The sequence below is a fragment of the Culex quinquefasciatus genome, chromosome 2 (genome assembly GCF_015732765.1).
Source record: "Culex quinquefasciatus strain JHB chromosome 2, VPISU_Cqui_1.0_pri_paternal, whole genome shotgun sequence".
Lineage (NCBI taxonomy): Eukaryota > Metazoa > Arthropoda > Insecta > Diptera > Culicidae > Culex > Culex quinquefasciatus.
The window spans coordinates 165,858,949-165,875,132 of record NC_051862.1 but is presented as its reverse complement, the minus strand read 5'-3'; the positions used below and the strand labels follow the sequence as shown (position 1 = coordinate 165,875,132).

At 36.7% G+C, this 16,184-nt stretch overlaps 1 protein-coding gene across 7 annotated transcripts in view; it reads left to right on the top strand.

Moving 5' to 3' along the window:
- LOC6051146 (calcium/calmodulin-dependent 3',5'-cyclic nucleotide phosphodiesterase 1A) overlaps positions 1-16,184 on the top strand; it is a 660,139-nt gene that overhangs the window by 323,813 nt on the left and 320,142 nt on the right. For 2 of the 7 annotated variants that reach the window (XM_038257818.1, XM_038257810.1), the window contains exon 2: positions 12,228-12,806. The exons of the other annotated variants lie outside the window; for them this stretch is intronic. In XM_038257818.1, coding sequence (XP_038113746.1) covers positions 12,455-12,806 — 352 coding nt within the window. In that variant the 5' untranslated portion in view covers positions 12,228-12,454. The remainder of the gene's footprint in view (positions 1-12,227; positions 12,807-16,184) is intronic. 7 annotated transcript variants of the gene reach the window in all.

The window sequence follows — 16,184 nt, the reverse complement described above, 5'->3', positions numbered from 1 at the left end:
TTTTTAAATATCGAAATTTTGCTCGCAAAAATTTTACTTTTTTTTCGATGTAAAATTGAATTTGGAATCAAAAAGTACTTTAGTGAAATGAGCATGAGCATGAGCATGAGAGACCACCCATGGTTGTCCTTCTCCGTTGCTGAACAGAACCGTAATATCCTTTCAGCACTACTGATCATAGGCTTCGACTACCAAGTGGTATTTCCCTTATCAACAGCATGTATGAATGCGCTGAAAAGATAAAACACCATGATTGCTAAAGCTAGATCAGTTGCGAATAGGTAACAGTCATTGGCCACCAACGGCGCCCGCCATGTCAGTTTGTAGACCTCGATTTTAAGGGACGGGAATGTTAGTTAGCGCAGGTTGCTACTAGGGCAGCTGATTTACTCTGTGCTTACACCCCACGAGCGCCAGGAACCTGAAAACTTGTTAGTAGGATAGGGTGTTTAGTCAGGATTCATCATAGAAGATGATGATGCGACCCAAAATCATAGTGTTTGTTGAAAGGTATTTTATTTTATTCTCAAGGCAAGCAATCGGATGCTGCGGATGAGACATTTCCCGTTTATCGGTTGTTAAATTTTAAATAAAATGGTTTAATCTTAGACAGCCGGCTGTGGAAAGATAGAACCACAATCATTTGTTATTAAAGAATCAATAATTAAACAGTGTACCTTTTAAATTGAGATGTTTTTACGAGTTTTAAATGATTGATGTTAAGTGAGGTACTGATTAACGAAGAAACGACGAGTTACGATGTTTATCGAGCTAAAATTGTATGACAAGGTTTTGTTGATGTTGCACACCGACGACGAACGCGAAAAATCTTGCGACCCGACGGAAAGGCATCGCGAATCGGACTCAGAATCAATAACGCCGCGATTAAGATTTTAAACTTAGAGAATTTTATACTCGAAATTTTACATGAAATGATCTTGCCCGAAATTAACTAGACGTTTCAAATGCAGCGGTTTTATTACAAAATTACCCGCGCATCGTACTGAAGAACAGCAAAAAAATCAAGCGCGACGGCCGCGACGTGAACCGGCGATATCGAATTATTCAACAGAAATCAAAACGCGCATACACACACACTTCTCTCTCTCTCTCTCTCTCTCTCTCTCTCTCTCTCTCACACACACACACACACACACACGACATGGAACGAACTCATCTACAACATTGTAGCAAAAAATTCCTAAATTCACCAATTAGACCAGATTTTTGACTTAGTCAAACTCCAGTTAAGGATCAATTTTTCGCTCTCAAAAATCACTCATGTTATCAAATTAGTTCACCAGAAATCGCTGTCACGCACTTTTAACATAAAATCACGACCTTTTCTTTTATACTTCCATTCCACCACGGCAACCGTTTCGAAAAATAGATTTTACAAAACACAAATCTGATTCGCTCCGATTAGTTTTTTAATCACCTCCAATACACTACATGGACAGAGCATGTCGTACGCCCATTCATCTAACAAAAATATCGCTTCCAGAATTAAACATGTCCCTTTCTAGAAAATACTTAATGAAAGCTCTTAAAAAACAAAAAAAAACTTCGAACACAAACCAACACACGCGAGCAGTATCGAGACAAGTGTCACTTTGAAGCTTTCACGCATCTGGCAGCGTGTTGCCCTGCAGGAAAGAGCGTGTGACGTCTGGTGTGCACTACCGATGAAGTTTGCAACGCACTATCAAAACAATGAAAAAATGAATTCTTCGTGGAACACTCAATGCAAATGATTAAACACTTTAAAACACATCGAAATCTCACAAAAACTAGGAACCTTCACTATTTCGTATTCGAAGACATACTAAATAAGCTTTTCAACACTATTTGAACACCATTATGTTAAATTAACAACGATAAATCGCGTTTAGATCGGCTCCTACACGATAGGCAAACGAACTCGGCCAGTGCTGCCAAGCCCTCCAATCTCAAAAAGTACTTTAGTGAAATTTTGATAAAGTGCACCGTTTTCAAGTTATAGCAATTTTTATGTAACTTTTTTCAAAAAGGTCGCAGTTTTTCATTTTTCAAAATTAGTGCACATGTTTGCCCACTTTTGCAAAAAAATATTTTTGAAAGGCTGAGAAAATTCTCTATATTTCGCTTCTTCGGACTTTGTTGATACGACCTTAAGTTGCTGAGATACCGAAGGCACCAAAAAAGTTTCAGTCGGATTAAAAAATACAAAAATTAAAATTGAAGAAAAAATACCGATTTCGTAGAGAATAGATTTAAGATTTCAAGATGATTGGAAAAATCTAAAACTTTCCGAAAAATATTTTTGATAACTCAGTTTTTTTTTTCAAAATTGTAAAAAAGACCTGAAAATAACTGTATTTTTTAAATTTATTCCCAAAAAAGCTGTTATATTTTTTTCAAGAATCGGAAATGGATTTTATTTGCATTTTTTTATTTGGCTCAAACTTTGTTGGGGCCTTCTCTACGACCAAAGAAGCTATTATGTGTCATTGGTTCACCCATACAAGTCTCCATACAATTTTGGCAGATGTCCATACAAAAATGGTACATAAATATTCAAACAGCTGTAACTTTTGAGTGAATTTTTTGACCAATTTGGTGTGTTTGGCAAATTTGCAGGTATTGTTGTGGATTATTGAGAAAAAATAGGTGCATGGAAAAAAATGGCCAATTTCTAATTAACTTTTTTGCACACTGTGGGAACCTACTTCGGGTTTCCAGGGACTCTCCTGCTTGGCCACGATTCCCGGTTCCAGGGCGCGCTACTTGCGGCCCTTTGCACTCGCGTCCTCTCACTCCTGCAGTCCGTTCGTGACTGCCGCCCGTGTGTATGTGTTTGTCTTAGTTTTACAATCCGCCAAGATGTTGGCGCCTTAGGTGAGCACCACATCTCGTTTTCTCTAATAGATGTTAAATAAGGCCTATTGTATGCGGACAACGACAAACTAAATAACTAACATGAAGCTCTTGGCTAGGAATTACAGAACATCAATAGTAATAGCGATGTTAAATGACATAACTGAATTGAACCGTGCGTCAGAGAAATAATCACATAACAAAGTCCTTTTCAAATGTGATGCAATAATGGTTCCTTAGTTGATGTATTTTGGGTATACATATTTATATTTACTATATTATTGCTGTATTTTTGTTCATTAGTTATTTACTCTATGATATTTGGTACATGTGACGCACAAGAACGTAAGATAGTTGTACCGTCAGTTGTACCTGGTTTTACCCTTGGCAGTATCCTCCCTTAATTTTTATTGATATCTGATTTGATTTAGTTTCTAAGGTTCTGAAACTTCGACTATTTTTCTTATTTATTGTGTCGATAACTTCTCTATTTAGTTTTTTTTATGAGGTCTTTGCTCTTTGGCAGGATTGTTTCGTTATTTTTTTTTCCGAGCTTGTAGCTTGGAGTTCTGTTTTTGCTCGATGCTCAGAATTTCTTCTTTTTTTATAGCGAACTTGAAATGCAGTCTACTGAAGAGCTCGAAGCTCGTAGTTTTGTTTTTTTTTAACGAGCTCGAAGCTCTAATTCCTAAAGAGCTCGAAGCTCGGAGTTTTGTTTTTTTTACGAGCTCTAAGCTCTGACTTCTGAAGAGCTCGAAGCTCGGAATTTTATTTTGTTAACGAGCTCTAAGCTCAGACTCCTGAAGAGCTCGAAGCTCGAAGTTTAGTTTTTCTTTTGATGAGCTCGAAGCTCATACTCATGAAGAGCTCGAAGCTCGGAGTTTTGTTTTTTTAACGAGCTCGAAGCTCAGACTTGTTTTGTTTACGAGCTCGAAGCTCCATCCCGAGCTCGAAGCTCAATCCCGAGCTCGAAGCTTAATCCCGGGCTCGTAGCCCAATCCCGAGCTCGAAGCTCAATCCCGAGCTCGAAGCTCAATCCCGGGCTCGTAGCCCAATCCCGAGCTCGAAGCTCAATCCCGGGCTCGTAGCCCAATCCCGAGCACGAAGCTCAATCCCGAGCTCGAAGCTCAATCCCGGGCTCGTAGCCCAATCCCGAGCTCGAAGGCTCATTCCCGGGCTCGAAGCCCAATCCCGAGCTCGAAGCTCAATCCCGGGCTCGTAGCCCAATCCCGAGCTCGAAGCTCAATCCCGAGCTCGAAGCTCAATCCCGGGCTCGTAGCCCAATCCCGAGCTCGAAGCTCGATCCCGAGCTCGTAGCCCAATCCCGAGCTCGAAGCTCAATCCCGGGCTCGTAGCCCAATCCCGAGCTCGAAGCTCAATCCCGAGCTCGAAGCTCAATCCCGAGCTCGAAGCTCAATCCCAGGCTCGTAGCCCAATCCCGAGCTCGAAGCTCAATCCCGGGCTCGTAGCCCAATCCCGAGCACGAAGCTCAATCCCGAGCTCGAAGCTCAATCCCGGGCTCGTAGCCCAATCCCGAGCTCGAAGGCTCATTCCCGGGCTCGAAGCCCAATCCCGAGCTCGTAGCTCCAACCCGGGCTCGAAGCCCAATACCGAGCTAAAGGCTCATGGCTTCGATGATTTGGGGTGCGGGTTACTCCGTTTCCAATCAGGTGCTGATCGCCATCGATAATTTTTTTGATTTACCTTTTTCCTTCGTCCGTTTTTTTTTTTTTTTTGTTGTCGTCATAATACACATTTTGTCGAACGAGGGGTTTGTTTCGACATAGTTTTTACCGCTGTGATGGCAGTTTATCGTTTCGACCTCAATGGCCGAACCCCCTTTTAAGCAAAGTTGTCAAAACTAACAACCACCACCACAACAAAAACGATGTCTCCACTTTTTTTCTCCGGTGCATGGCTTCTTGTCTGCGGATGACGTCACGTTTTGCGTCACGTCCTCGTCCGTTAAGTCACTCCACCTGATGCTGAAGCTATCTTGCTTCTCTTGCCCTGTTCTTGGCACCGGTGGAGAACAAACGAAAAGGACTTACCGGTTGCGGGACCAATGCGAGGATTCCATCCTCGTCGCCATTTGTGGGAACCTACTTCGGGTTTCCAGGGACTCTCCTGCTTGGCCACGATTCCCGGTTCCAGGGCGCGCTACTTGCGGCCCTTTGCACTCGCGTCCTCTCACTCCTGCAGTCCGTTCGTGACTGCCGCCCGTGTGTATGTGTTTGTCTTAGTTTTACAATCCGCCAAGATGTTGGCGCCTTAGGTGAGCACCACACACACAAATTTCAATTTCCCAAAATATGCATTTTTTTTATTTTCGATAATTTTTTATAAGCGGGGACAAAACCCGCAATTTTCAAGCCATAGAGAAGGATGGTCAAAAAATAAGCCGCTGAGTTATGGGTTTTTGAAAAAAATATGGAAATTTCATGCTAAAACAAATTCGACTTCATTATTATTTATTAAAAATTGAATATGAATCGAAAAATACTTAACACATTTTTTTCCATTTTCAAGATATAGTCACCGAAAGTTTAATTTTAGCGAAAAATTTGCTGTTTTCGGTTTTGAAAAATAGTGACCATTTGTGACCATTTCTAACAATATATTTTTCAAAAAGTCCATAAAATTTGACCAAACTTCTCTATGGCTCAAAAGTTGCGGGATTTTGTCCCCTAAAACATATAAAAAAATTCAAAAATCATAATCACGGTGAGTTTTTGTAAAAAAAAGTTTTTTACAAAATCTGCAAAAAAAATCTGTTTGCCTTTTTCCTTTCTCAATGGTCACCAAATTGATCAGAAAATTCACTCAAAAGTTACAGCTGTTTGAATATTTACGCACCATTTTTGTATGGACAACTGCCAAAATTTTATGGAGACTTGTATCGGTGAACCAATGACACAAAATAGCTTCTTTGGTCTTAGGGAAGGCCCCACAAAGTAAAAAAAAAAATAAAAAATACGAAAAATAAAAATGGTTGAAATCAGCCGATTTCGTAAAGAATTGCTCTCATCGAAGACCTTACCAAAAAACGATAAAAAATGTCCAATATTTTCCACAGTAACGTAACTCTCGAAAAAGCTGCTAAAGTATGATAAGCCACGAATCCAATAACAAAAAAACACCAAACCTTGTAAGAAGGTCAAGGACTCGAGGTCTTCCATTCGTAACTGTTAACCATATCGGAACAATTTATCATACGACCCCGAGTTCGCTGTCCTTCGTCCTTAAACCATGAAACTGAACCGGAAAAGCAAAAAAAATCATTAAAGAGGACGATTTCTAGGAATCGAACAAAGATGATGTCCGGTGGAGAGAATTTTTTTGCTTGCAGCGATTGAAAGCGGAAAATTAAAGAGATCCATTTATCATGCGGACATCAGAGCACGCCAAAGGGGGAATTATTTATGGATTTGGGGGGTGGGAAGTTCGTGCTTTTTGTTTGATGAAGCCACAATGGCGATGACTTTCGATATTATTCTTTCTCCTCCAATTGAAAGTTATGAGTGTGATTAGGAGGAATTTGGAAAAAAATATCTTCAAGGACTATAAAGAATCCTTTGAAGATTTATGGTAATCGAGCAGAGGTTGCAATCTGCTGTACGTAAAAAATGCATTCTTTCCAGAAGCAAACATGCTAAACTTTCGTAAACTATTTTCATATGTCCCCCAACTGGCAGCGTAGAGAGCAAAGTTGCTCACAGCTGAAAAACTTGTGCCCTTCACCACATATTTCACCCCAGTAATCCTTCGTACCAAGTGTTCTACCTCAGTGACCCATTCCAAGTAAGGACTTTTCCAGAAACGGCCACTTGTCCGGACTTGTGTGCACCACAAGTAGAAGTTTTGTCCACTAGTCGCCGGGATTCCTCGCCTGGCAGGACACCAAGCACTTGTACACAGTTGAAACTGATGAAAAATGAAAAATTTAGCCACTTTTCTCCCTCAACTGTGAAATTCGCCGTAAAAATGAAATACTTTCTTTGCGAAAAAATCATAATTTTTCATCTTGGGGCACCAACACCAAAGAAAAACATATTTTTCAACCCCCTCCTCCTACCAAAAAATCAACCCCGACGATGTCAGTCAACGTTCTGTTCTGTTCTGTTGTGTACCTTGTAGTGTAGTACACACACCAGGAGGCAGCTACAAGAACATCTCCGCATACACATGATCACGTAATAAATTATTCACTTGCTTGTTTTGCCTCCACCGCCCGCAAACCCCCCAGCTTTGCTTTGGCTGTTCCGGCCATAAGAGCCCACGGCTCTGAGACAGGTTCCTCGCACAAGTGGCAGGTGTCTACTTGTTTTTATATAATAAAATTATAATGCATGTCTTTAAACAAAAACAATCAAAATTTTCAATTAGTGCTTAGTGCTTCACTGATTCTTCCTACAACATAGCATTTTAAACTGATATTTCAATTTCTCTTTTTGTCGACACCATGTCCCAACTTGACCCCACTCACTGCAAACTAAAATTAAAAAGTGCCCAGCAGTTTTGTTCTGCTACCATCCGGCTGTTGGCTGCCCGAATGGCCAAGTTTTGAATACGGCATACGAAAAAGTGGCCAGTCAACAGCCGTTGCCACCGCCACTTGGAATTTATGTTTGTCTGCTGTTGTGCACAGTAGAGTATTCATTCCGGACCGGCTCTGGTTTTGCCAAACGTAAACCGGCCCTGAATAAGTAACGAAGGTGTGCATTCCGCTGGATAGATTCCCCCCTTCTGTTGAGTTGAGAGGTGAACCTAGTTGAATTTGACCCGTAAAATATCAAAGGTAAATTTTAAAATATGTAAATTTGGTGACGCAAATCATCACTTCACCCTAACGTTTATGACGATTTCAAAGTCCTTTGGGTCAAGAATCCGATTAAAAATGTACCAACTTGGGTTAATCTGCTCAGCTCTGGCATGCTAAAATTGAGTACGCGTGTCAATAGAAGGATGAGGCGTACCCAAAGAAATTTAATCTGATCAATTATTCAAACTGGTTCCGTAAATCTTGCTGAATTTTTCATGGATTGGCGATGAAGGAGATCGGCTTGGAGAAGTTTGGGAATGAAGGAAAGGGGGAAGGTCGATTTATAAAAGTTTTTAGGGCTGTCTTTAGGGAAATGATACTTTTAACGTTGATAAATGGTGCGAGGGGAGATGAATCGAGTATCTTTGCAATGAAATGAGCTGGAATTTATCCGAAGGTTGGGCAAAGTTGTGCCTTTTTTAAGCGTTATACCAAGGGTTAAGAATAAAAAGTATATTGATGGCTACAGCAAAAACAATTAATATCAAACGCAAGGTGCAATTCAATTAAAAAATTAAATGTCATGCAGAGGTAACAGCGACAAACAAAATTTCTGCCCTGGCTCAACTCGAGGGAAAGCATGAAGTTTAGGGTGTGATCGTGTTTCTGGGGACCCCAAACTTCATGCTTCCCCTCGATTTAAGCCTGCGCAGTCATTTTTGTATGTTTTTTTGTAAGTCAGTGTAATTATTTTTTGAATTTTTATATGTTTTAGGGGACAAACTGGCGCATCTTTGAGGTAATTCAGAATAGGACCCACATTTTGCAACGAGTTTTGATTTTTTTCAAATCGTAATTTGTGACCTCATTTTTATGTAAAATTGAAGTTGCTATCGATAAGTACTTTCAATAAATTTCGATTATGTGCACCGTTTTCAAATATTTTAGCTTATGTTGATATCTCAGCAACTAATGGTCAGATTTTCAATGAGATTTCGGCCATTCGATTTATTTTTTGTATTTATTTATTCCAGCTCTAACTTTTTTTGTGCCTTCGGTATGACCAAAGAAGCCATTTTACATCATTAATTTTCCATACAAATTTGGCAGCTGTCCATACAAAAATGACATATGAAAATTCAAAAATCTGTACCTTTAGAAGGAATTTTTTGATCGATTTGGTGTCTCCGACAAAAATGTAGATGTAGATAAGGACTACACTGAGAAAAAATGTTACACGGTAAAAATGTATTTTGGTGACTTTTAATTTCACTTTTTGTCACTAAAACTTGATTTGCAAAAAAATACAATTTTTATTATTTTTTATACCAACTTTTCTTAAATTTCAATGAATATTGCGAAAAGTCTTTATATTTTGCATTCAATATAACGTCCTTTGAATGTAGGCCTTTATTAAAAAAAATATTAAAATATTTTTTTCCAAAAGTTTGGATAACTTCACGGATGTTTCATATTTTAACATTGAAAGTCGACCATTAGTTGCTGAGATATCGCCATTAGAATATGGTGGGTTGTTTGGGTGATACTTAGAAAACATCCATTTTCCTGTTTTTAAAAACATGCATGGCAATATCTCAGCAACTAAGGGTCGTATCTACAAAGTTAAAAAAAAAACAAAATATAGAGAATTTTCTCAGCTTTTCAAAAATATTTTTTTCAGGAATGGGCAAACATGGGCACTTGTTTAAAAAAAATGAATAACTGTTTCAAAAAAGTTACAAAAAAATGGTTAAAACTTGAAAACGATGAACTTTATCCAAATTTCACTAATGTACTTTATGGTTTGACCTTTGATTTCACATTGAAAAATGAAGTTGAAATTTTTTTGCGACCAATATTCCGATTTTTTTTAATAAACCAGTAATGATTCAAGAAATTCATAACTCGGTCAACGATTTTTTGGCCATTGAGCAGTTCTCTACGGAATCGGTCTTTTTTCTTTAATTTATATTTTTGTATTTTTTAATTCGGCTGAAACTTTTTTGGTGCCTTCGCTATGCCCAAAGAAGCCATTTTGCAACATTAGTTCATATAATTTTCCATAAAAATTTGGCAGCTGTCCATACAAAAATGATATGTGAAATTAAAAAACCTGTATCTTTTGAAGGAATTTTTTGATCGATTTGGTGTCTTCGGCAAAGTTGTAAGCATGGATATGGACTACATTGAAAAAAATTATACACGGTAAAAAAAATTTAGGTTATTTTTAATTTCACTTTTTGTCACTAAAACTTGATTTGCAAAAAAAAGCACTATTTAATTTTTTTTAATTTTTTGATATGTTTTAGAGGACATCAAATGCCAACTTTTCAGAAATTTCCAGGATGGGCAAAAAATCTTTGATTGAGTTATGATTTTTTGAATCAATACAATTTTTTTCAAAAAATCGAAATATTGGTCGCAAAAATTTTTCAACTTCATTTTTCGATGTAAAATTGAATATATGCAATTAAAAAGTACGTTAGTGAAATTTTGATAAAGTGTGCCGTTTTCAAGTTATAGTCATTTTAATGTAACTTTTTTCAAAATAGTCGCAGTTATTGATTTTTTAAAAATAGTGCCTATGTTTGCCCACTTTTGAAAAAAATATTTTTGAAAAGCTGAGAAAATTCTCTATATTTTGCTCTTTCGGACTTTGTTGATACAACCCTTAGTTGCTGAGATATTGCCATGCAAAAGTTTAAAAACAAGAAAATTAATGTTTTCCAATTCTTAACCCAAACAACCCACCATTTTCTAATGTCGATATCTCAGCAACTATTGGTCCGATTTATAATGTTTTAATATGAAACATTCATGAAATTTTCCGATCTTTTTGAAAAAAATGTTTTCAAAAATTTTAAATCATGACTTAAATTTCAAAAAGTCTAAACATTCAACATTACGCCCTTTTGAAATGTTAGTCTTGATTAAAAAATTTTGAAATTATTTTTTTCGAAAAGATCGGAAAATTTACGAATGTTTCATATTTTAATATTGTGAATCGGAACATTCGATGCTGAGATATCGACATTAGAAAATGGTGGATTGTTTGGGTGAGACTTAGAAAACATCAATTTTCTTGTTTTTAAACCTTTGCATAGCAATATCTCTGCAACTAAGGGTCGTATCAACAAAATCCAAAAAAGCAAAATATAGAAAATTTTCTCAGCTTTTCATAAATATTTTTTTCATAAGTGTGTACACATGGGCGCTATTTAAAAAAAATAACTGCGACTATTTTGAAAAAAGTTGCATAAAAATGGCTTTAACTTCAAAACGGTGCACTTAATCGAAATTTCACTGGAGTACCTTTTGATTGCAAATTCAATTTTTCATCGAAAAATGAAATTGAAAATTTTTGCGACCGATATTTCGATTTTTTGAAAAAAATTGTATTGATTCAAAAATCATAATTCGGTCAAAGATTTTTTGCCCTTCCTAGAAATTTCTGAAAAGTTGGAATTTGATGTCCTCTAAAACATATAAAAAAATAAAAAAATAGTGTTTTTTGCAAATCAAGTTTCAGTGACAAAAAGTGAAATAAAAAATCACCAAAAAAATTTTAACCGTGTATCATTTTTTTCAGTGTATTTCATAGGGACCATCCATAAACCACGTGGACACTTTAGGGGGGGGGGGGTATGGCGATTGTCCATGCTCCATACAAAAAAAAGATTTTTTTTGTATGGACAATTGTCCACGATGGGGGGGGGGGGGGTTCGAGATTACCAAAAAAGTGTCCACGTGGTTTATGAATGGTCCCATATCCATACCTACAACTTCGTCGAAGACACCAAATTGGTCAAAAAATTCTTTCAAAAGATACAGATTTTTTTAATTTCACATATTATTTTTTGTATGGACAGCTGCCAAATTTGCATGGAAAATTATATGGACAAACTAATGATGCAAAATGGCTTTTTTGGACATACTGAAGGCACGAAAAAAGTTTCAGCCGAATAAAAAAATACAGAAAAAATCCAATGACCGAAATCTCAGGAATTGCTCTAATTCAAAACAACTAAACATTCAGCCTGACTTAACAACATGATCAAATTTTACAATGCAAATGTGCTTTTTTAGTTTTATTCAAAACTTTAAATCTTTTAGACTTTGAAATTTATAAATAAAAACATCTTTCTATAGAAATTTTGTAGGTTCTTCTGGATACTTTTTCTTACTTTTGATAAGCTTTTTAGCAATAAACAATTGTGTCACAAGACAAATTATATAAACACATAACAAAGTAAATCACATTGTGAAATGATAATTTATTGAATAAAAACTTAATTGATTTTATAAAATCATATAAAAGAATATTGAGATGAAAAACCAATGCAAGTAATAGTGACCCTGAAAGCTGCATTACAAAATAATGTGTATTAGGACGAATTTAGGAGGAATGATTTCTTTGTTTTTAATGTTCATGTGAATGAAGCCAAAAAAACATGCTTCGAAAGGAATAAACTTTATGTTTAAGACTGCGGAGAAGTATTTAGGGTTGATTATAATTTTTTTAAACCTTTTTATTTTTGAATGTGCAATTCAATGACATTTTCCGAAAAAGAAATATTCCACAAATACAATTCATAACTTCCTCCCGTAGTAAGTGAAAATTGTACAACGCAGTATCGCCACAAGTTCAGCGTGATGTAGTGAGAGAAGAAATAAAAAAAATCCAGCAAATATTTGCTCTGGTCCTTTATATTGCACTGTCAAAAGGGAAACCCAGCCGGGGCTGGAAAAAATCGTATCGCAGTGTAAAGAAGAAAAAACGGTGAAGTGAAAAATCATCCCCAACCACCACCACCAGAACAAGGGTGCGAAAAAAAAATGGCGAACCAAACCAATCAATCATTGAAAAGTAATAACCCATCATCACAACCACCACCAACCGCGTCCTCAGTAGGTGGAGGTGGGGGCGTTGTGGGTGGTGCTGTTTCCACGGCAACGCCTTCAAGTTCGAGCAGTCAGCTGGTCGCCACCGCAGCAGCATCCCTCGGGGGTGGTGTTGGGCAGCGACCCACCTCCCTGAGCAGACCACCCCCGCTGGGACGTGCTGCCTCCAGGGCAGCTTCCACCGGGGGAGGAGGATTCGGTTCGTCGTCGGCCGTCGGAATGCGGCAAGTGTTCAAAAAGTGTAAAAGTGCCACGTTCCAGATCGATGGACACACCTACACCATAGGTGAGTGAGGTGGGGGGGGGGGGAGTGATGGGTTGAAGGTCGATTAACACGGTTGAAATTTTGTTAAAAATTAGATTAATTTTTTTTGTGAATTTTGTTATAAACACTCTTTGAAAAAATGCGTGATCAAAATTTAATTCCAAAAAACATTCCAAAATTTCTAACTGTGCAACAGAAAGCAGCATTTGCATGTACAGAGAGAAGTGCTCTTTTTTGGTGTGGGAGCTCGAAAGGGCTTACTTCGAAGTGAAGGCGCGATTGAGCAAGATGAATGCTCTCCTTCGGTGGGTGGGTGGTTTTGCAATTGAATTTCAAGCTGGATCAATCAACGGGCAGGAACGTGCCCCCTCATAGGAAGGAAAATTAAATAAACCCTGTGAAGGGATTTTTCTGTTGATTTTGTATTGACTGTGGGGTTAAATTGAAGTTCATTCATCGTAATGGTCTCTGTTGAGTGGATTGTTGACTTGTTGATATAATGAAAGCTTATCATCGTTTTTTGAACCTAGCATTACTATTTTTCATTCTTTACAATAAAAGAAGTAAGAACAAAATCGCCCTTGATAAAAGTCCAAAAATTTTGATTTTTTGACTATTCATTTTTGAGATACATGAAAAGTATGTGTGATTAGCTTATTGAAAGGGCTTAGGGAGCGTTCTTCGAAATTTATGACCTCACAACCTCGTGTCAAAATTTCAAACAAAATTATATAAATTTTTTATGGAGCGTAACACGACCTCCGACTCCACCCATTCCATTTTTGATATCTCGTGACGGAGGGGCGGTACGACCCCTTCCATTTTTGAACATGCGAAAAATGAGGTGTTTTTCAACAATTTGCAGCCTGAAACGGTGATGAGATTGAAATTTGGTGTCAAAGGGACTTTTGTGTAAAATTAGACGCCCGATTTGATGGTGCACTCAGAATTCCGAAAAAACGTATTTTTCATCGAAAAAACACTAAAAAAGTTTTAAAAATTCTCCCATTTTCCGTTACTCGACTGTAAAATTTTTTGAAACATGTCATTTTATGGGAAATTTAATGTACTTTTTGAATATACCTTGACCCAGTAGGGTCATTTTTTCATTTAGAACAAATTTTTTTATTTTAAAATTTTGTGTTTTTTTCTAACTGCAAGGTTATTTTTTAGAGTGTAGCAATGTTCTACAAAGTTGTAGAGCAGACAATAATTTTTTGCTGTTATAAAGACATAGGGGGTTTGCTAATAAACATCATGAGTTATCGCGATTTTACGGAAAAAAGTTTTGAAAAAGTTGGTCGTCATCGATCATGGCCGTTCATGGTCACCCGCGACAGACACGGACGACGAAACAAAGAGAAACGCAAAAAGTAACTTTTTCAAAACTTTTTTTCGTAAATCGCGATAACTCGTGATGTTGATAAGCAAACCCATTATGTCTACATATCAAAATTTTTGTAATTGTCTGCACTACAACTTTGAACAACATTGTTACACTCTAAAACCTAACCCTGCAAAATTAAAAAAAAAAACATGAAATCTTAAAATGAAAAATTTTGTTCTAAATGAAAAAATGACCCTTATGTTTCAATTTTTTACAGTCAAGTAACGGAAAATGGGAGAATTTTTAAAACTTTTTTAGTGTTTTTTTTTTCAATGAAAAATACGTTTTTCGGGATTCTGAGTACGCCATCAAATCGGGCGTCTAATTTTACATAAAAGTACCTTGGACACAAAATTTCTATCTCATCACCGTTTCAGGCTGCAAATTATTGAAAACACCTCTTTTTTCGCATGTTCAAAAATGGAAGGGGTCGCACCGCCCCTCCGTCATGAGATATCAAAAAACGGACCTCGGATTCGTGATCAGGGACAAAAGTTACCCTAAAGGACAAAGTTTCACGCAAATCGAAAAGGGGTCGGGACAACTTTTCCCGATTTTGTGTGAGTTGGTAGAGAATTACCCAAATCCCAAATTTAAACTTTAAGATTACAAAAAAGAAAAAAAAGTACTAGACATGGTTTAAACATTTCTAGTAAAAGAGTTAATTTTAGAGTTATATCCCAGAACAGATGATTTGTTAAAGAAATTAGTTTTTTTTTTATTCGCAAAAAATACTTTTAATGGTATTGCACAACGAATTGTCCCAAATTCTAAACATTTTTTACTGGTTATCTCATGCTCAAAATGATTATCAACGCGATAAAATGAATTTTATAATGTGACAATTTTGAATCAAATCTGGTTTCACTTAAATTGAAAAAAAAACTTCAAATGATGAAATTAAACAAGTGAAAAAAAATCCATTTTTAAAGTATATTCAAACATCAGTCAGTGGTATAGGGGTAAGCGTGGTTGCCTCTCACCCAGTCGGCTTGGGTTCGATCCCAGATGGTCCCGGTGGCATTTTTCGACACGAGATTTATCTGACCACGCCTTCCCGGGGTGGAGGGAAGCTAAGGTGTAAAAAGAGGTTTGCAATTGCCTCAACAATCAAGCCTTCGGACACTTAGTTTCGAGTAGGAATCTCGCAATCGAGAACGCCAAGGCAATGCTGTAGAGCGAATAATTTGATTTTAAACTTCAGTTTCTGGATTTAGGCCGATTCTAACTGTTGACTAATTGTAAACGATAAAAATTATTCTCAAAATTTGAGAAAATATTTTGAAAAGTGCGTTTAAAGAAACTTTATAATGTATGGACAGATTTAGAAATGATAAAATTGTATTCGAGTCGTAGTAAAGTTTCAATAAGTTAAATTTTTAAAATATTTTTTTTTACAGAAACTTCAAATATAACAAAGTACATCCCGATTATATATTTTTAAAGGAGACCAAATAAATTGAATAAAAAAAACGTAGAAGAAGATTTTGACGAAGCTGATTGCACTTCTTTTATTGGCTCTTATATTTTTGTAAAAAATATTGCGACTGCTTATTGAAAGAAAAAGCAACAGTTGTATTAATCTAGGAAAATTATACACGTTTTTTTTAATGAGAGATGCAAAGATTTAGGATTTGAAACACATTTTCTCTTGGTAGTATACCATGGCGTTTTCTTTTGTTGTTAATCAGTGAAATCCCCAACATCATTTTCTTGTCAACATTGAATTTAAGTTTTTATGGATTTTGGTGGATAAGATTCTGTACATAAAGAGCCAGTCATCGTTTTGGAATCATTGCGCGTTACTCTTATTCAAAAAATTATATAAGATTCGCATAACCTAACTTGGTTTTTAAAATAATAAATAACTTTAATTACTCAATAATTTCTTAAATTACCCATTATTTTCTTTTAACTACTCTAATTTCCATTAATAACCTTATAATTACCAGCTCTAAATCAGAGTAATTAATCATTATTTGCCAGTCTGAAGCCATGCCGAAGGCCCTTGA